This window comes from Oncorhynchus masou, chromosome 5 (genome assembly GCF_036934945.1).
Source record: "Oncorhynchus masou masou isolate Uvic2021 chromosome 5, UVic_Omas_1.1, whole genome shotgun sequence".
Lineage (NCBI taxonomy): Eukaryota > Metazoa > Chordata > Actinopteri > Salmoniformes > Salmonidae > Oncorhynchus > Oncorhynchus masou.
Window position 1 is genome coordinate 90,342,138 of NC_088216.1, and position 21,713 is coordinate 90,363,850.

The following is a 21,713-nucleotide window of genomic DNA, read 5'->3' on the forward strand; positions in this document are numbered from 1 at the left end:
CAACCGGAACCGGAACTGTAGATACTGATACAGTAACATACTGTAGATACTGTAGATACAGATACAATAACATACTGTAGATACTGATACAGTAACATACTGTAGATACTGATACAGTAACATACTGTAGATACTGATACAGTAACATACTGTAGATACTGATACAGTAACATACTGTAGATACTGTAGATACAGATACAATAACATACTGTAGATACTGATACAGTAACATACTGTAGATACTGATACAGTAACATACTGTAGATACTGATACAGTAACATACTGTAGATACTGATACAGTAACATACTGTAGATACTGATACATTACCGAGATACAGACATAAAACAACAATTATACTGTTCACGCATTAGCAAGCTTTTGAAATTATTTTTAGATGGCTAAGGCAGCTAATATGAATAATTATTCTTTTGAGACAGACAGAGGATCATGGAGGCTGATAGATAGTTTCAACACTAAGCAGAGGACGGTGTCATCGTTGACAGCACCTTCTCAGTGATAGACAGTGCTGCTGACGGCTGGGGACGATAGAACCAGCAGCCTCATCTTCACATTACAATCACAGTGTTTTGATGTATCCTGTCTGAGTCTTCCACACGCACACACACACACACACACACACACACACACACACACACACACACACACACACACACACACACACACACACACACACACACACACACGCACGCACGCACGCACAGTGAGGCTCTGCAGAAGTAGAGCTCAATCCGAAGAGGCACTGTGACAGTATTGGAAAGGACAGTATGTGTTGCTGTCTCTTGTCCTTGTCGTGGCTAGCTAACACACACGTGTAAAACAGCACGCTGTTGTTAAACCCAGATGCCAACATCACTCGCTGAGGGGCTGAAGTGGCCCTGTGTTTCGACCAACACGATACAAACTGACATTTTCTACTGTTTGAGTACTTGCCCTTCACATTGAAAACTCTAACCTCTGTACTGCAAAATGGAGGTTAAGCAACCTACCGGTACCTTTTTCACTCCACTACAACTCTCCACTACAAATCTCCACTACAAATCTCCACTACAAATCTCCACTACAACTCTCCACTACAAATCTCCACTACAAATCTCCACTACAAATCTCCGCTTCAACTCTCCACTACAAATCTCCACTACAAATCTCCACTACAAATCTCCACTACAAATCTCCACTACAAATCTCCACTACAAATCTCCACTACAAATCTCCACTACAAATCTCCGCTTCAACTCTCCACTACAAATCTCCACTACAAATCTCCACTACAAATCTCCACTACAAATCTCCACTACAAATCTCCACTACAAATCTCCACTACAAATCTCCACTACAAATCTCCACTACAAATCTCCACTACAAATCTCCACTACAAATCTCCGCTTCAACTCTCCACTACAAATCTCCGCTTCAAATCTCCACTACAAATCTCCACTACAAATCTCCACTACAAATCTCCACTACAAATCTCTGCTTCAAATCTCCACTACAAATCTCCGCTTCAAATCTCCTCTTCAAATCTCCAAATTTAAAGCATAGAACCACAATAAATGGTAGGATGCTGCAGTATTGGGGTCAAGAGCCACTAGCCACCAAACCAATACACTTGTAAGATGCTGCAGTCGTCAGATCTTTGAACAGTGACTCAATTATATTTGAAGAGTTTCTTTACAAAACCATAAATATAAATTTTCCAAGATGTTGGTAAATTTGCTTTTAATTGTTTAAGGAAATTATGAAAGAGAGAAGTTTTGTTCTTCTAATTATGAAAATAAACCATTATCACTTGATGGTTTAATTTCAGCAGAGACAAATAATCAGATGATGTGGTTAATGTAGATGTGAAACACTCCTTACTACTGTAACGACTGACAGGATAGCAACTTAGTAATATATTGATATTACATACAGACTACTGGCCTCAACTCATTTAAAGGTCCCACACAGTCATTTTATTTTCCACGTAAAAATATCCCTTGAAAACATAACCCACTATATTATTTTACTCTATGAAAATACTCAGAATTTTAAAGAAATTGTACCTTTTTTTCTAATCTCTATCGGGAAGCCTGAAAGAACAGTCTGAGTGGGCGGGGAGCTTATATTCATGAGCTCGTCTTGACTGACAGCTCTTTGAAACGCCCCTTGTGCTTGTTGCCACATATCATTGATGACCAGGTAAAACAATGGGCCACATGTCATTGATGACCAGTTAAACGGTGCGGCCGGGTAGCCTAGTGGTTAGAGCGTTGGACTAGTATCCGAAAGGTTGCAAGTTCAAATCCCCGAGCTGACAAGGTACAAATCTGTCGTCCTGCCCCTGAACAGGCAGTTAACCCACTGTTCCGAGGCCGCCATTGAAAATAAGAATTTGTTCTTAACTGACTTGCCTAGTTAAATAAAGGTAAAAAAAAAGAAATAAAAAAAATAGTATACCTCTCACCACATTATCTCTGCTAAATGTGTTTATTACATCAGAGATGATCATGGACTGTCAGACAAACAGCAGTAAAATGCATTTCTACTGTTGTGTAACTAATTACAGAATACAGTTCACTATATTCACTTCAGCAGAATGAGTAAAGCCTGAGTAGAAGCTTAGACGTAAGGGACATGAAAACAAGAGAACTGGACAATTTATTGATGCCTCTGCATTATCGTTAGTAATTACAATATGTTCAGAATTGAATGTATCTTAAATCAGACATTTAATTAATCATTTACAAGCAGCCAAAATATTGATCAACATGAACACTCATGAAGGAGAGGCGGACCAAAACGCAGCGTGGTTATTATTCATGGTTCTTTAATAAAGCAACTACACATGAATAGACTAACAAAACAAGAACTGTGAAAACCCAAAACAGCCCTATCTGGTGCAAACACAGAGACAGGAACAATCACCCACAAAACCCAACACCAAACAGGCTACCTAAATATGGTTCCCAATCAGAGACAATGACTAACACCTGCCTCTGATTGAGAACCATATCAGGCCAAACATAGAAATAGACAAACTAGACATGTAACATGGAATGCCTTTTTAGAATGCCCACTCAGATCACACCCTGACCAACCAAAACATAGAAACATACAAAGCAAACTATGGTCAGGGTGTGACATCATGAGAAATAAAGGTGAGAAATAATGGTGAGACATAGATTCACATAGTAAACTATGGTGAGACATAGATTTACATAGTAAACTATGGTGAGACATAGATTCACATAGTAAACTATGGTGAGACATAGATTTACATAGTAAACTATGGTGAGACATAGATTCACATAGTAAACTATGGTGAGACATTGATTTACATAGTAAACTATGGTGAGACATAGATTTACATAGTAAACTATGGTGAGACATTGATTCACATAGTAAACTATGGTGAGACATAGATTCACATAGTAAACTATGGTGAGACATAGTTCAAACAATTTGTAAAACTCATATCCTGCCCGAATGCTTGAAAACAAAACAGCACAAAGTAAGGTAATGTGATATTATATCACATAAAAGTGAATGACTGAGATCTGTCCATCCCAGGACCCCTGTCTGCCCAGTGAGACAGGCCTGATCTGTCCATCCCAGGACCCCTGTCTGCCCAGGGAGACAGGCCTGATCTGTCCATCCCAGGACCCCTGTCTGCCCAGTGAGACAGGCCTGATCTGTCCATCCCAGGACCCCTGTCTGCCCAGGGAGACAGGCCTGATCTGTCCATCCCAGGACCCCTGTCTGCCCAGGGAGACAGGCCTGATCTGTCCATCCCAGGACCCCTGTCTGCCCAGTGAGACAGGCCTGATCTGTCCATCCCAGGACCCCTGTCTGCCCAGTGAGACAGGCCTGATCTGTCCATCCCAGGACCCCTGTCTGTCCAGTGAGACAGGCCTGATCTGTCCATCCCAGGACCCCTGTCTGTCCAGTGAGACAGGCCTGATCTGTCCATCCCAGGACCCCTGTCTGTCCAGTGAGACAGGCCTGATCTGTCCATCCCAGGACCCCTGTCTGTCCAGTGAGACAGGCCTGATCTGTCCATCCCAGGACCCCTGTCTGCCCAGTGAGACAGGCCTGATCTGTCCATCCATCTGCCCAGTGAGACAGGCCTGATCTGTCCATCCCAGGACCCCTGTCTGCCCAGTGAGACAGGCCTGATCTGTCCATCCCAGGACCCCTGTCTGCCCAGTGAGACAGGCCTGATCTGTCCATCCCAGGACCCCTGTCTGCCCAGTGAGACAGGCCTGATCTGTCCATCCCAGGACCCCTGTCTGTCCAGTGAGACAGGCCTGATCTGTCCATCCCAGGACCCCTGTCTGCCCAGTGAGACAGGCCTGATCTGTCCATCCCAGGACCCCTGTCTGTCCAGTGAGACAGGCCTGATCTGTCCATCCCAGGACCCCTGTCTGCCCAGTGAGACAGGCCTGATCTGTCCATCCCAGGACCCCTGTCTGTCCAGTGAAACAGGCCTGATCTGTCCATCCCAGGACCCCTGTCTGCCCAGTGAGACAGGCCTGATCTGTCCATCCCAGGACCCCTGTCTGTCCAGTGAGACAGGCCTGATCTGTCCATCCCAGGACCCCTGTCTGTCCAGTGAGACAGGCCTGATCTGTCCATCCCAGGACCCCTGTCTGTCCAGTGAGACAGGCCTGATCTGTCCATCCCAGGACCCCTGTCTGCCCAGTGAGACAGGCCTGATCTGTCCATCCCAGGACCCCTGTCTGCCCAGTGAAACAGGCCTGATCTGTCCATCCCAGGACCCCTGTCTGCCCAGTGAGACAGGCCTGATCTGTCCATCCCAGGACCCCTGTCTGCCCAGTGAGACAGGCCTGATCTGTCCATCCCAGGACCCCTGTCTGCCCAGTGAGACAGGCCTGATTTGTCCATCCCAGGACCCCTGTCTGCCCAGTGAGACAGGCCTGATCTGTCCATCCATCTGCCCAGTGTGAAAGGCCTGATCTGTCCAACCATCTGCCCAGTGAGACAGGCCTGATCTGTCCATCCATCTGCCCAGTGTGAAAGGCCTGATCTGTCCATCCATCTGCCCAGTGTGAAAGGCCTGATCTGTCCAACCATCTGCCCAGTGAGACAGGCCTGATCTGTCCATCCATCTGCCCAGTGTGAAAGGCCTGATCTGTCCATCCATCTGCCCAGTGTGAAAGGCCTGATCTGTCCAACCATCTGCCCAGTGAGACAGGCCTGATCTGTCCATCCATCTGCCCAGTGTGAAAGGCCTGATCTGTCCAACCATCTGCCCAGTGTGAAAGGCCTGACTTGGGCTTTAGGGAATGTAACCAACTGCAGAGATTGATGGGGATGGAAGCGGGATAGGAGGGGGACCCGTGTACCCCGCTTCAATCAAACAGGCTTCAGTCACCCCTAGATTGAAGAGGGAGACATATCCAGCTATAGCCTCCTCCTTGTCAGACCTTTCATACAAGTAAAGCATCGTAACGCGCAATTACCTCTTCGAGCTCCTTGTAGTTGCCCTTGTTATCTGAACTTTCTCTCTCATCGTGATCCCTAAGTAAAAGCCAACTCTTGCCGATTAGCTTCTGGTGACCATGTTTCTTCTTACCTTCTCGTTGTTTTGTGGTAGTTTGAATACAAAGACATTTGTTCATTACATGATCAATGATTTTTCCAAGAAGCTTGAATCTGATCTGGGCAATGAAAGGGGTTCTTCAGCAAACATCCACTACATTGTTGTTAGCGTTAGCTAGCCATTTTGGAGGAGAAAACTGCACTCTGGTAGCTAGCTAACGTTAGCTAGCTATTTTGGAGGAGAAAACTGCACTCTGGTAGCTAGCTAACGTTAGCTAGCCATTTTGGAGGAGACAACTGCACCCTGGTAGCTAGCTAACGTTAGCACTTGCTACAAAAGTTAGCAAGGCAAATTTAAATAAATTACACTAACTCCAAACAAAAAGAAACTCTAAAACCAAGAAAACAATATATAAGCTAACTCCTCCATCTCCCGTAGTTTGAAAAAACTCATTTGAATTTAATAATACTGTATGCTAAAAATGCTCAACTATCACAATCTCTATCCAATATATCCAATAACTCACCAAGCTTCTCAACACATATAAGTCCCATACACCACTCTAGGTTCAATCTCTGATCCTAGTCCTATGATTGGATGGACAACATGTCAGTTCGTAATGCAAAAGTTTTGATTGGTTGGAGGACGTCCATAGACTTACCGTGTAAGTCTATGGAAGGGGGTGAGGCCTAAGAGTCTCCTAGGTTTTGTATTGAAGTCAATGTACCCAGAGGAGGACAGAAACTAGCTGTCCTCCGGCTACACAATGGTGCTACCCTACAGAGGGCTGTTGAGGCTACTGTACACCTTCAATGCAAAACAGTGTTTTAATCCTTTATTTGGTGATGTATAGTTCTATCTAAAAAAGGATAACTTTTTTAATGTTTCATTATTTACAAAATCTGAAATTGACTTGAGTAGGATGGTCCTCCACTTCTTCCTGTGAGGAGCCTCACAATGTAGTCAATCTCAAAACACACACTTTGACTTCTCACCCCATGGGTCTGTATCTGTCCCTCTCTCCATCTCCCCAGCCTGCCACCAAGGAGGGTGGTCTGCCCATGCAGGTGGGTAACAAGACAGAGTGTGGCCTGCTTGGCCTGGTGCTGGACCTGAAGAGAGACTACCAACCCATCCGCAACCAGATCCCAGAGGAGAAACTCTACAAGGTCTACACGCCATTATTGTTTAGGATATGTATGGTGATGGTGGTGGTTGTAGTGGTGGTGATTTTGGTGGTGGTGGTTGTAGTGGTGGTGGTTGTAGTGGTGGTGATGGTGGTGGTGTTAATGGTGGTGGTGGTGGTGGTTGCAGTGGTGGTGATGATTATGTTTTTTTATATATATAAAGTTGTCTCTAACTCTAATTCTGTCTCTAACTCTTATGTCTCTAATTCTGTCTATAATTCTGTCTCTTATTCTAATTATGTCTCTAACTTTAATTCTGTCTCTAATTCTGTCTCAAACTCTAATTCTGTCTCTAACTCTAATTAGAATTAGAGACAGAATTAGAGACAGAATTCTGTCTCCAATTCTAATTCCGTCTCTAATCCTTATTCTGAATTCTAATTCTGATTGTACCAGGTGTACACCTTCAACTCGGCCAGGAAGTCCATGTCCACTGTCATCAAACTCTCAGACGGCAGCTTCAGGATGTACAGCAAGGGAGCCTCTGAGATCGTCCTGAAGAAGTGAGTGGTTAACAGCTGGATGTGATACCATAGATGTCTTCAGTTTCCAGCGCTGTATCCAGAAAGGAAAGCAGCCTCTACCCTCTAGACTCTTACCTTCTAGACTCTACCCTCTAGGCTCTACCCTCTAGGCTCTACCCTCTAGGCTCTACCCTCTAGGCTCTACCCCTCTACCCTCTAGACTCTAGCCCTCTACCCTCTAGGCTCTACCCTCTAGGCTCTACCCTCTAGGCTCTACCCTCTAGGCTCTAGCCCTCTACCCTCTAGGCTCTAGTCCTCTACCCTCTAGCCTCTAGGCTCTGCCCTCTACCCTCTAGGATCTACCCTCTACCTTCTAGGCTCTACCCTCTAGACTCTACCCTCTAGGCTCTACCCTGTAGCCTCTAGACTAGACTCTAGCCCTCTACCCTCTAGACTCTAGGCTCTACCCTCTAGGCTCTACCCTCTAGGCTCTACCCTCTAGACTCTACCTTCTAGACTCTATCCTCTAGGCTCTACCCTTTAGGCTCTACCCTCTAGGCTCTACCCTCTAGACTCTACCCTCTAGGCTCTAGCCTCTAGGCTCTAGCCCTCTACCCTCTAGGCTCTAGTCCTCTACCCTCTAGCCTCTAGGCTCTGCCCTCTACCCTCTAGGATCTACCCTCTACCTTCTAGGCTCTACCCTCTAGACTCTACCCTCTAGGCTCTACCCTGTAGCCTCTAGACTCTACCCTCTAGACTCTAGCCCTCTAGCCTCTACCCTCTAGACTCTACCCTCTAGGCTCTACCCTCTAGGCTCTACCCTCTAGCCACTAGGATCTACCCCATAGCCTCTACCCTGTAGCCTTTACCCCCTAGCCTCTACCCTCTACCCTCTAGGCTCTAGCCTCTACCCCCTAGGCTCTAGACTCTACCCTCTAGCCTCTAGGCTCTACCCCCTAGTCTCTAGCCTCTACCCTCTACCCCCTAGGCTCTAGCTTCTAGACTCTACCCCCTACCCTCTAGGCTCTACCCCCTAGCCTCTACCCCCTAGGCTCTACCCTCTAGGCTCTAAGCTCTAGGCTCTACTCGCTATGCACTAGTTGAGATCTGACAATCCTCTAAGATCTCCTTAGCAGAGGCCCTAAGGAGCTAGGTGGTTGATTTGGGGGATTGATTGCAGCTACAAACACTGAATTTATGATGTTCGTCACTGATCTACCCAAGGCTTTACCTGTGCTTGTTATCGTATTGTGGCACCCCTGATCTTTAACCTTTCTAACCCCAACCCCCCTCCCAGGTGTACTAAGATCCTGAACCAGGAAGGCGAGCCGCGGGTGTTCCGTCCCCGGGACAAGGACGAGATGGTGAAGAAGGTGATCGAGCCGATGGCGTGTGACGGGCTGCGGACCATCTGCGTGGCGTACCGTGACTTCCCTGCCGACCCAGAACCCCTCTGGGACAACGAGAACGACATTCTCAATGAGCTGACGGCAGTCTGTGTGGTTGGGATAGAGGACCCTGTCAGACCAGAGGTAGGCTGTGTGTGGTCAATATAGAGGACCTGTCAGACCAGAGGTAGGCTGTGTGTGGTCAGGATAGAGGACCCGTCAGACCAGAGGTAGGCTGTGTGTGGTCAGGATAGAGGACCCTGTCAGACCAGAGGTAGGCTGTGTGTGGTCAGGATGGAGGACCCGTCAGACCAGAGGTAGGCTGTGTGTGGTCAGGATAGAGGACCTGTCAGACCAGAGGTAGGCTGTGTGTGGTCAGGATAGAGGACCCGTCAGACCAGAGGTAGGCTGTGTGTGGTCAGGATAGAGGACCCTGTCAGACCAGAGGTAGGCTGTGTGTGGTCAGGATGGAGGACCTGTAAGACCAGAGGTAGGCTGTGTGTGGTCAGGATGGAGGACCTGTAAGACCAGAGGTAGGCTGTGTGTGGTCAGGATAGAGGACCCGTCAGACTAGAGGTAGGCCGTGTGTGGTCGGGATAGAGAACCCTCCATTATAATACTACTCCTCTGTTATACTACTCCATTATTCTACTCCTCCATTATACTACTCCATTATTCTACTCCTCCATTATAATACTACTCCTCCATTATACTACTACTCCCCCATTATACTACTACTCCTCCATTTTACTACTACTCCTCCATTATACTACTACTCCTCCATTATACTACTACTCTTCCATTTTACTACTACTCCTACATTATACTACTAGTCCTCCATTATACTACTACTCCTCCATTATACTACTACTCCATTATACTACTACTCCTCCATTATACTACTACTACTACTCCATTATACTACTACTCGTCCATTGTACTACTACTACTACTACTCCATTATACTACTCCTCCATTATACTACTACTCCTCCATTATACTACTACTCCTCCATTATACTACTCCTCCATTATACTACTACTCCTCCATTATACTACTACTCCCCCATTATACTACTACTTCTCCATTATACTACTACTCCCCCATTATACTACTACTCCTCCATTATACTACTACTACTCCATTATACTACTACTCCATTATACCCCTCCATTATAATACTACTCCTCTGTTATACTACTCCATTATACTACTCCATTATACTTCTACTCCTCCATTATACTACTACTCCTCCATTATACTACTACTCCTCCATTATACTACTACTCCTCCATTATACTACTACTCCTCCATTGTTAAAGAGATTGAGGAAGTTATAGAAATTAGTTTTTTAATGTCTACATTCGTTTTTGACAAGTCTATTATTTTACATATAGCAATGTTTTAATGCATGCTTATTTTTTTGTGCATGAATATGCTGTAATGCATACCTCTGTTATAATGCATACATATGTTATAATGCATACATATGTTATAATGCATACATATGTTATAATACATACTTATGATATAATGCATACTCATGATATAATGCATACATATGTCATAATGCATACATATGGTATAATGCATACATATGTTTTAATGTATACATATGATATAATGCATACATGGTATAATGCATACATATGTTATAATGCATACATGTTATAATGTATACATATGCTATAATGCATATATATGTTTTAATGCATAAATATGTTTTAATGCATAAATATGTTATAATGCATAGATATGTTATAATGCATACATATGTTATAATGCATAGATATGTTTTAATGCATGCTTAGGTTATAACCAAAGAGAATATAAACGGTGGCATACACAATGAATCAGCATGGAGGGGAGAGAGGGGAGAAAGAGAGAGAGAAGAGAGAGAAAATAAGATGTTACCAGTGACTTTAGTGCTTCTTGTTACCAAGTCACCTTCCAACGCTCTCCATTTTTTATGAGTTTTCTCCTCTTTTACCCTTCTCTGCACTTATCTAGGGAATGGGGGCTGGAACTGGGCCAGAACTCTAGAACTGTGCCAGATGCTAGAACTGGGCCAGAACTCTAGAACTGGGCCAGAACTCTAGAACTGGGCCGTTCCCTGTCCAGATATAGAAGTATCATATCACTGTCCCCCCCAAGGTGTCTGGAAACAGAAGACAAAGGGTTGTGAGACATGGGTTTGATTTTAGACACATTGAAAGTGGGATGTATACAGAGGGTACAGGGCAACAGAAGACAAACAGCAGAGGGGCATAATTACCTTGGAGATAGGGAAAGTGCCGATAAAACGGGGGGAAAGTTTGCAGGTAGATCCCGGTTGGACAGCCATACCTTCTGACCGAGACGATACTGGGGAGCCCGGGGTCCGGTGGCAGTCCGCTTGTTGTCGGAACCTGGAGGTGGTCTTGAGAAGGGCCGACCTGGCTTCCAGGTACGGAACACTCAAAGGACGAGAGTCCCATGGAAGAGCAAGGAAGGGTGTTGCGGGCGTATTCGACCCACACTAGTTGCTGGCTCCTGGTGGTGGGATTGGCGGAGACCAGGCAGTGAAGAGTCGTTTCCATGTCTTGGTTGGCTCGTCCGACTGGCCGTTGGACTGGTGGTGGAACCCGAAAGCCAGGGTGGCCGATGACCCAATGAGCGTGCAGAACGCCTTCCAGAAACGGAAGGAGAACCGAGGACTCCATTGGAGACAAGGACACCGGGAATCCATGGATCCCGAAGATGTGCTGCACCATGAGCTGGGCCGCGTGGGGAACACAGCGTTATTTCACTGTGATGTCGTTAACCTTTCTAGCGCAGGCATTCCGCTAGCGGCACCCCTCGACACCTTGTGAATCTACCCATCGTTTCCGATTTCAAAACGGCTTTACAGTGAAATTGCAACATATGATTATGTTACGTCAGATCCAAGTCACAAACACACAGTGTTTTCCAGCCAAAGATAGAGTCACAAAAGCAGGAAGAGAGATAAAATTAATCACTAACCTTTGATGATCTTCATCAGATGACACTCATAGGACATCATGTTACACAATACATGCATGTTTTGTTCGATAATGTGCATATTTATATATAAATATAAATCTCAGTTTACATAGGCGCGTTACGTGCAGTAATGTTTTGATTCCAAAACATCCGGTGCTTTTGCAGAAAACAAATCCCAGAAATACTCATAATAAACATTGATAAAAGATATAAGTGTTATTCACAGAATTAAAGATAGACTTCTCCTTAATGCAACCGCTGTGTCAGATTTCAAAAAAACTTTACGGAAAAAGCATAATCTGAGTACGGCGCTCAGAGCCCAATCCAGCCAAAGAAATATCTGCCATGTTGGAGTCAACAGAAGTTAGAAATAACATTATAAATATTCATTTACCTTTGATGATCTTCATCAGAATGCACTCCCAGGAATCCCAGTTCGACAATAAATGACAGATTTTTTCCATAAAGTCCATAATTTATGTCCAAATAGCCACTTGTTGTTAGCGTGTTCAGCCCAGTAATCCATCTTCATGAGGCGTGAGCACTTCCTCCAGACAAAAAATCGAAAAGTTACGTTACAGGTCATAGAAACATGTTAAACGATGTATGGAATCAATCTTTAGGATGTTTAACATAAAACTTCAATAATGTGCCAACCGGAGAATTCCATTGTCTGTAGAAAAGCACTGGAACGAGAGATAACTCTGTCTGAGACACTCTGCCAGACCCATGACTCATTTAGCTCCCATTCCCCCCTCCTTTATAGCAGAAGCCTGAAAAAGTTTCTAAAGACGGTTGACATCTAGTGGAAGCCGTAAGAAGTGCAACTTGACCCCATAAACACTGTGTATTCGGAAGGCCAAGCTTTGAAAAACTACAAACCTCAGATCTCCCACTTCCTGGTTGGATTTTTCTCAGGTTTTCACCTGCCATATGAGTTATGTTATACTCACAGACATCATTCAAACATTTTTAGAAACTTCAGAGTGTTTTCTATCCAATACTACTAATAATATGCATATATTAGTATCTGGGACAGAGTAGGAGGCAGTTCACTCTGGGCACGCTATTCATCCAAAACTGAAAATGTTACCCCTATCCCAAGCAGGTTAAGGCCCTAATAGTCAATGCACGGGCACAGGGTTCTGTCCTTCTTCTCCAAAAAGAAGAACCCTGCCCCAGCGGGGGAGGCAGAAGGACGGATGAACCCTGCAGCTACGGAGTCCTCAATGTAGGTCTCCATAGCCTTGGTTTCCAGACCCGGCAAAGACACAGTACAGTCGTCACCGGGGCAGAGTGGTGTCTGGGGGGAATCCCGCAGTCATATGGTCAGTGCGGCAGAAGCTAAGTAGCCCGAATCTTACTGAACACCTTTCGGAGGTCCTGGTACTCCGCGGGAATGGCGGAGAGGTCCGGGGCAACTTCCAAGCCCACAGGAAGACGTGCGCTGACTTCAGACAATTGGTGTGGCAGAATGGGCTCCAGCGTATAATGGCACCAGCAGTCCAGTCTATGATGGGATTGTGTTGCTGAAGCCAAGAGAATCCCAGTACCACGGGAACCGGAGGAGACTTAAATCAGCATAAATTGGATTGCCTCGCTGTGATTCCCTGACACCCGAGTGGTATTGTGAGTGACCCGTCCATGGGAATGGAGAGGGGCTGAGTGGGGATGCCCAGCTCGGAGGCCAGGGTAGCAAACAAAAAACTCATCGGCCCAAGAATTGATGTGTACCCAGAGAGATTTCTACTGGTTCCCCAGAGCAGGATGGCATGGAAAGGGACACGAGTAAGGGGAGAGGAAAAGTTCTCCATTAGACCCTCCAAAAGACTTGCCCCTTCTTGATGAGACCGGTTTGAGAATGGGCAATTAGCTGCGAAATGTCCCATAGCTCCACAATATAGCTCTGGGTGTGGAGTCAAAGTATGCGCTCAGTCAATCTAGTCCTGCCTGGTCTCCGGAGGAGGCGAGTCAGCAGCCCTCAGTGATTCCTGAGAGAACTCGGGTGACGTCGTCGGGTTTACTCGGACAGACTTCAAAAGTTTCCGGGATTCTTCGGAGGCAAGGTGGGATTCGAGGGCGAACAAGGGAGAGGGTGAACAAGGGAGACAAGGCACAGATTATCTTCTACATTCTCGATGCCGCCCATCGATCCGGATGGTCAGTTCCCAGGCTGCAAGCTCATCTTTGACCACCTCTGATAATAATGGGTTCCAGGCACTCTCAGCTACCAACGTGCGAAAGTACACTGCCTAGTCTGCCATACTACGGGAGCCTTGACGTAGTCTTGGAGCAGCTTACAACCGAGAATCAAACACCTTCCCGAACTTCCGTCACAAACTCCTCTAGACTGAGGCAGATGGCCGACGGCTCCCACACCGCCGTGGCCCAGGCAAGTGCCCTCCCGGACATCAGCGTTATGATGTACGCTATCCTCGAGCGGTCTGAGGGGAACAAAGTAAGCTGCAGCTCAAAATGTGGAGGCACTGGGAGAAAAAAGCCCGGAAGGTTCCGAAATCTCCAGTGTCGCGCTCTGGAGGAGGTAAGTGGGGTTTTCGGGACACTGGGGTAGACTGGGAGATTATGGGTTTGACCCGCTGCCCAGTGGGGAATCCGTGGAATTGCTCCAGCAAAGTTTTGCACTCCTGGTCATGGCAGTCTTTCAGGGAGTCCCTCCATAAGAATTTGCAGTACATCCTCGTGTCGTCCAATGGTTGCTCCTTGCAGGGAGACAGCATTGTGGAGCTGGTCTGAGTCTGCTGGGTCGGTCATGTCCAGTTCCTACTATCACGTTTTAGGGAAGACCCAGTAACAAATGTCAAAGTAACACATGTGTATTATTAGAACAAGGGGCAAAACGACAGGTCAAGGGCAGGCAGAGGTCAGTAATCCAGATCAGAGTACAAAAGGTACAGAACGGCAGGCAATCTCAGGGTCAGGGCAGGCAGAGCTCAGTAATCCAGATCAGAGTACAAAAGGTACAAAACGGCAGGCAGTCTCAGGGTCAGGGCAGGGTCAATAATCCAGTGTGGTGGGACAAGGTACAGGACAGCAGGAAGGCTCAGGGTAAGGGCAGGCAGAACGGTCAAAACCGGGAAAACTAGAAAACAGGTACTATGGAAAAGACAGGAGCAAGGGGAAGGGGAAAAATGCTGGTAAGCTTTAACAAACAAAACGACCTGGCAAAACGACCTGGCAACAGACAAACAGAGAACACATATCACTAGCCATTTTAAACAATGCTACCTAATATAATGTTTACATACCCTACATTATTCATCTCATATGTGTACGTATATACTGTACTCTATATCATCTACTGCATCTTTATGGAATACATGTATCACTAGCCACTTTAACTATGCCACTTTGTTTACATACTCATCTCATATGTATATACTGTACTCGATACCATCTACTGTATCTTGCCTATGCTGCTCTGTACCATCACTCATTCATATATCTTTATGTACATATTCTTTATCCCTTTACACTTGTGTATAGACAGTAGTTTTGGAATTGTTAGTTAGATTACTTGTTGGTTATTACTGCATTGTCGGAACTAGAAGCACAAGCATTTCACTACACTCGCATTAACATCTGCTAACCATGTGTATGTGACCATTAACATCTGCTAACCATGTGTATGTGACCATTAACATCTGCTAACCATGTGTATGTGACCATTAACATCTGCTAACCATGTGTATGTGACCATTAACATCTGCTAACCATGTGTATATGACCATTAACGTCTGCTAACCATGTGTATGTGACCATTAACATCTGCTAACCATGTGTATGTGACCATTAACATCTGCTAACCATGTGTATGTGACCATTAACATCTGCTAACCATGTGTATGTGACCATTAACATCTGCTAACCATGTGTATGTGACCATTAACATCTGCTAACCATGTGTATGTGACCATTAACATCTGCTAACCATGTGTATGTGACCATTAACATCTGCTAACCATGTGTATGTGACCATTGACATCTGCTAACCATGTGTATGTGACCATTAACATCTGCTAACCATGTGTATGTGACCATTAACATCTGCTAACCATGTGTATGTGACCATTAACATCTGCTAACCATGTGTATGTGACAAATCAAATTGGATTTGTATAAATACACTGGGGATAATGGGGAAATGGGAGACACCTGCTGGAGGGTGGAGACAATCACAAGGACAGGTGAAACAGATCAGGGTGTGACAATATCTGACAATATCTGTTTTTCACTAGTGATCTTGTTACTATACATATAAACTTTCTATATTTGGGTTAATGTTAATTGTTTTGCCCTCTACAAAGCATGGCAGACAGCTTACACTCTTCCAATAAGGATTCAGGAGGCATTGGTACCATTAAGAATCTTCAGTAGAAGATATTTTGTTTGTAAAACTCTAACAGATACGGAAAGGAGAAAATGTATGAGAAAAAGTCACTATATACATTCACATGGATAAAAATGAAGAACAGCATCTCTAACACAAGTTATCAAACAAGAAAACGAGCGTAGCTAGCCCACATGACCGTGCAGAAATGACAACGAAATTTACATCTCAGGAAAGGTGTCACTAAACATATACACACAATCTAAGTTTCCACATAACTTAAAATAGCTAAGTACATCCAAAAACCAAAGAATCTTAATTCTGTTACAAAACGATAGCTAGCATGCTAACACACAATGTTACGTGAATGGGCAATAGTTAGTGCAATTAGCTTAGCATCATCGGACTGTAGAAAACAAGAATAAACATGTATAAAACATAAATATTATAGAAACAAAATCTGAATTAGCAAAAGCATGTTCTAATACCTTGAAAGTAATTACAGACTTATCTTTAACCATGGAAAACTAGAGCTTGTCTGTACCGGAAATTAGCTTATTTAAAGCCACAGTACCCAAATTCACCACTAGATGAAAACATAGGAAAATATAATACTTAAGTACAGTTATCAGAACATTTATAATTGTCATGGAAACACTAGTCAGACCCTTATGTGTCTAATTCTATTCTTTACACAGAGATCGTATTACGTTCTAATATTTAATTCTATGTTTGTTGTTTACACAGAGATCCTATTAAGTTAAAATATGTAGTAATCATTATTAAAATAGATAAACCAAGTCCTACCCAAAAGGACAGTAGGCCGTCATTGTAAATAAGAATTTGTTCTTAACTGACTTACCTTCCGGCACTGACCGCGATAGCCGCCTCACTTCGCGTTCCAATGAAACTATGCAGTATTTTTTTTTATGTGTTATTTCTTACATTATTACCCCAGGAAATCTGAGATTTTATTACATACAGCCGGGAAGAACTATTGGATATAAGTGACCTAGCTAACAGGCCCTATCTAACTGTCCCTACCTATCGAACAAACAGGCCCCATCTAACAGGTCAGACAACTTCTTGCGCTGACCGAGATGGCCGCCTTGCTTCGCGTTCCTAGGAAACTATGCAATATTTAGTTTTTTTACGTGTTATTTCTTAGATTGTTACCCCAGGAAATCTGAGATTTTATTACATACAGCCGGGAAGAACTATTGGATATAAGAGCAACGTCAACTCACCAACATTACGACCAGGAATATGACTGCGGATCCTCTGTTTTGTCACCCAGGACAATGGATCGGATCCCAGCTGGTAACCCAAAACAACAGCCGCAGAAGGGGCAGACGGAGCGGTCTTCTGGTCAGGCTCCGTAGACGGGCACATTGCGCACCGCTCCTGAGCATACTACTCACCAACGTCCTGTCTCTTGACAACAAGGTTGATGAAATCCGAGCAAGGGTAGCATTGCAGAGGGACATCAGAGATTGTAACGTTCTTTGTTTCACGGATACATGGCTCACTCGGGATACGTCATCAGAGTCAGTACAGCCACCTGGTTTCTTCACGCATCGCGCCGACAGAAACAAACATCTCTCTGGTAAGAAGAAGGGCGGGTGTGTATGCCTTATGATTGGTGTGGTGTGATCATAACAACATACAGTAACTCTTACTTTTGTTCACCTGACCTAGAATTCATAACAATCAAATGCCAACCGCATTGTCTACCAAGAGAATTCTCTTTGATTTATAATCACAACCGTGTATATTCCCCCCAAGCAGACACCTCGACGGCCCTGAAAGAACTCCATTTGACTCTATGTAAACTGGAAACCACATATCCTGAGGCTGCATTTATTGGAACTAACCTGAAAAGGCTAACCTGAAAACAAGGCTCCCAAAATGTTATCAGCATATCGAATACGCGTCCAGGGCTGGTAAAACCTTGGATCATTGTTATTCTAACTTCCGCGAAGCATATTAAGCCCTCCCCGTCCTCCTTTCAGAAAATATGACCAATACTCCATTTTGTTGCTCCCAGGCTTATGGACAGAAACTAAAACAGGAAGCGCCTGTGCTCAGATCTGTTCAACGCTGGTCCGACCAATCGGATTCCACTCTTCAAGATTGCTTCGATCACATGGACTGAGATATATTCCGCATAGCGTCTGACAATAACATTGATGATTCGGTGAGCGAGTTTATTAGCAAGTGCATCGGTGATGTTGTACCCACAGCATCTATTAAAACATTCCCCAACTAGAAACCGTGGATTGATGGCAGCATTCGCGCAAAACTGAAAGCGCGAACCACTGCTTTTAATCAGGGAAAGGTGACTGGAAACATGACCGAATACAAATAGTGTACCTATTGCAAGGCAATCAAACAACAGACTATAAAAGGAAAACCAGCCTCGTCGCGGGCCACGATGTCTGGCTCCTTTTCTTTGCTCGCTTTGAGGACAATACGGTGCCTCTGACACAACCCGCTACCAAAACCTGTGGGCTCTCCTTCACTGCAGCCAACGTGAGTAAAACATTTAAACGTGTTAACCCTCGCAAGGCTGCCGGCCCAGACTGCCTCCCCAGCTGCGTCCTCAGAGCGCAGACCAGCTGGCTGGTGTGTTTATAGACATATTCAATCAACCCTTATCCCAGTCTGCTGTTCCCACATGCTTCAATATGCTTGTTCCTGTTCCCAAGAAAGCAAGGGTAACTGAGCTAAATGATTATCGCCCCTTAGCACTCACTTGCGTTATCATGAAGTGCTTTGAGAGACTAGTCAAGGACCATATCACCTCCACCCTACCTGACACCCTAGACCCACTCCAATTTGCTTACCGCCCCAATAGGTCCACAGACAACGAAATCACACTGCACAGTTCCCTAACCCATCTGGACAAGAGGAATACCTGTGAGAATGCTGTTCATCGACTACAGCTCAGCATTTAACACCATAGTACCCTCCAAACTCGTCATCAAGCTCGAGACCCTCGGTCTCGACCCCGCCCTGTGCAACTGGGTCCTTGACTTCCTGACGTCTACACCCAGCTTGACTTCCAGACATCTACACCCAGCTGATTCTCAACACTGGGACCCCATAAGGGTGCGTTCTCAGCCCTCTCCCGTACTCCCTGTTCACCCATGACTGCGTGGCCATGCACTCAATCATCAAGTTTGCAGACGACACTACAGTTGTACTCTCAGGAGGCTGAAGAAATGTGGCTTGTCACCAAAAACACTCAAACTTTTACAGATGCACAATCGAGAGCATCCTGTCGGGCTGTATCACTGCCTGGTACGGCATCTGCTCCGCCCACAACCACATGGCTCTCCAGAGGGTCGTGAGGTCTGCACAACGCATCACCGGGGGAAAACTACCTGCCCTCCAGGACACCTACAGCACCCAATGTCACAGGAAGGCCATAAAGATCATCAAGGACAACAACCATCCGAGCCACTGCCTGTTCACCCCGTTATCATCCAGAAGGCGAGGTCAGTACAGGTGCATCAAAGCAGGGACCGAGAGACTGAAAAACAGCTTCTATCTCAAGGCCACAAGACTGTTAAATAGCCATCACTAACATTGAGTGGCTGCTGCCAACATACTGACTCAACTCTAGCCACTTTAATAACGCAAAAATTGATGTAATCAATGTATCACTAGCCACTTTAAGAAATGCCACTTTATATAATTTTTACATGCCCTACATTACTCATCTCATATGTATATACTGTACGCTTAACCATCTTCTGCATCTTGCCTATGCCGCAAGGCCATCGCTCATCTATATATTTACATGTACATATTCTTATTCATTCCTTTACACTTGTGTGTATAAGGTAGTTGTTGTGAAATTGTTAGCTAGATTACTCGTTGGTTATTACTGCATGGTCGGAACTAGAAGCACAAGCATTTCGCTACTCTCGCATTAACATCTGCTAGCCATGTGTATGTAACAAATAACATTTGATTTGATTTGACTTGCCTAGTTAAAATAAAGGTTAAATTTTTTTAAAGAAGTCACCCAACAGTACAGTACAGCCAACCAGGCAAGATATAACCCCACCCACTTTGCCAAAGCACAGCCCCCACACCACTAGAGGGATATCTTCAACCACCAACTTACCATCCTGAGACACGGCTGAGTGTTGCCCACAAAGATCTCCGCCACGGTTTTGAACCCGAGAGGGCGCAAGTCCAGACAGGAAGTTCACCTCAATCACCTCAACCCACTCAAGTCGAGAATAGCAAAAAAATATCTGTCATGACGTGATGAACTCCTCCAAGGGACGGCAAGGAGAAGCACTAGCAAGCCAGTGCCTCAGCCCCCATAATAGGGTCAGAGGCAGAGAATCCCAGTAATGGCAATCAATAATCAATGAACAGCAGTGTAATCGTGGTGCTACATCTAATCAATAATCATTTTAGCAGCAGTGTACACACACACACACACACACACACGTAACGCTCCTCCTCCACAACACCAGCTGCAGCTGATGCTCTAAATGATTTGGTTCTCCTGTGATGGTGCCAGCAAGGCAGGATGTGTTGCTCTACCGTTGGTTCTCCTGCGATGGTGCCAGCGAGGCAGGATGTGTTGCTTTACCGTTGGTTCTCCTGCGATGGTGCCAGCGAGGCAGGATGTGTTGCTCTACCGTTGGTTCTCCTGCGATGGTGCCAGCGAGGCAGGATGTGTTGCTTTACCGTTGGTTCTCCTGCGATGGTGCCAGCGAGGCAGGATGTGTTGCTTTACCGTTGGTTCTCCTGTGATGGTACCAGCGAGGCAGGATGTGTTGCTCTACCGTTGGTTTTCCTGTGATGGTACCAGCGAGGCAGGATGTGTTGCTCTACCGTTGGTTCTCCTGTGATGGTACCAGCGAGGCAGGATGTGTTGCTCTACCGTTGGTTTTCCTGTGATGGTGCCAGCGAGGCAGGATGTGTTGCTCTACCGTTGGTTCTCCTGTGATGGTGCCAGCGAGGCAGGATGTGTTGCTTTACCGTTGGTTCTCCTGTGATGGTGCCAGCGAGGCAGGATGTGTTGCTTTACCGTTGGTTCTCCTGTGATGGTGCCAGCGAGGCAGGATGTGTTGCTTTGTAGAGGAAAGATAGCCCACAGTGAACTGAACGTAGTGTGTGAGTGTGCGTGCGTTTGTGCATGCGTGTGTGTGCTTGTTTGCATCCTGTGTGAATTAATTGGTAGTTACATGGCAGTAATAATGACAGGGTCGTGGGTTCAATTCCTGTTGGGGCCATTTTATATTCACATAAAAACACTCACTGTGTTGTTAGTCAGTTTGGATTTACCATGTAAATAGGGTAAACGTCATATCGTCTGCGTGTGCCCTGCAGGTACCAGATGCCATTATAAGGTGCCAGCGTGCGGGAATCACGGTGCGCATGGTGACAGGTGACAACATCAACACGGCCAGGGCCATCGCCATCAAGTGTGGCATCATCCACCCTGGAGAAGACTTCCTCTGTATCGATGGAAAGGAGTTCAACAGGAGGATCCGCAACGAGAAGGGAGAGGTATGCTGCAGCAGAGAGAGAGAGAGAGAGAGAGAGAGAGAGAGAGAGAGAGAGAGAGAGAGAGAGAGAGAGAGAGAGAGAGAGAGAGCGAGAGAAAGATAAAGAGACAGAGAGAGAGACAGAGAAAGAAAGAAAAAAAGAGAGAGAAAGAGACAGACAGAGAGAGAGAGACAGAAAGAGAGAGAGAGCGAGAGACAGAGAGCAGAGAGAGAGAGAGAGA

General features: G+C 45.4%; 1 protein-coding gene across 1 annotated transcript in view; it reads left to right on the top strand.

Moving 5' to 3' along the window:
• LOC135540433 (plasma membrane calcium-transporting ATPase 2-like) overlaps window positions 1–21,713 on the top strand; it is a 222,071-nt gene that overhangs the window by 147,786 nt on the left and 52,572 nt on the right. The window contains 4 exon segments of the mRNA XM_064967060.1: window positions 6,600–6,734; window positions 7,149–7,255; window positions 8,514–8,748; window positions 21,314–21,493. Coding sequence (XP_064823132.1) covers window positions 6,600–6,734; window positions 7,149–7,255; window positions 8,514–8,748; window positions 21,314–21,493 — 657 coding nt within the window.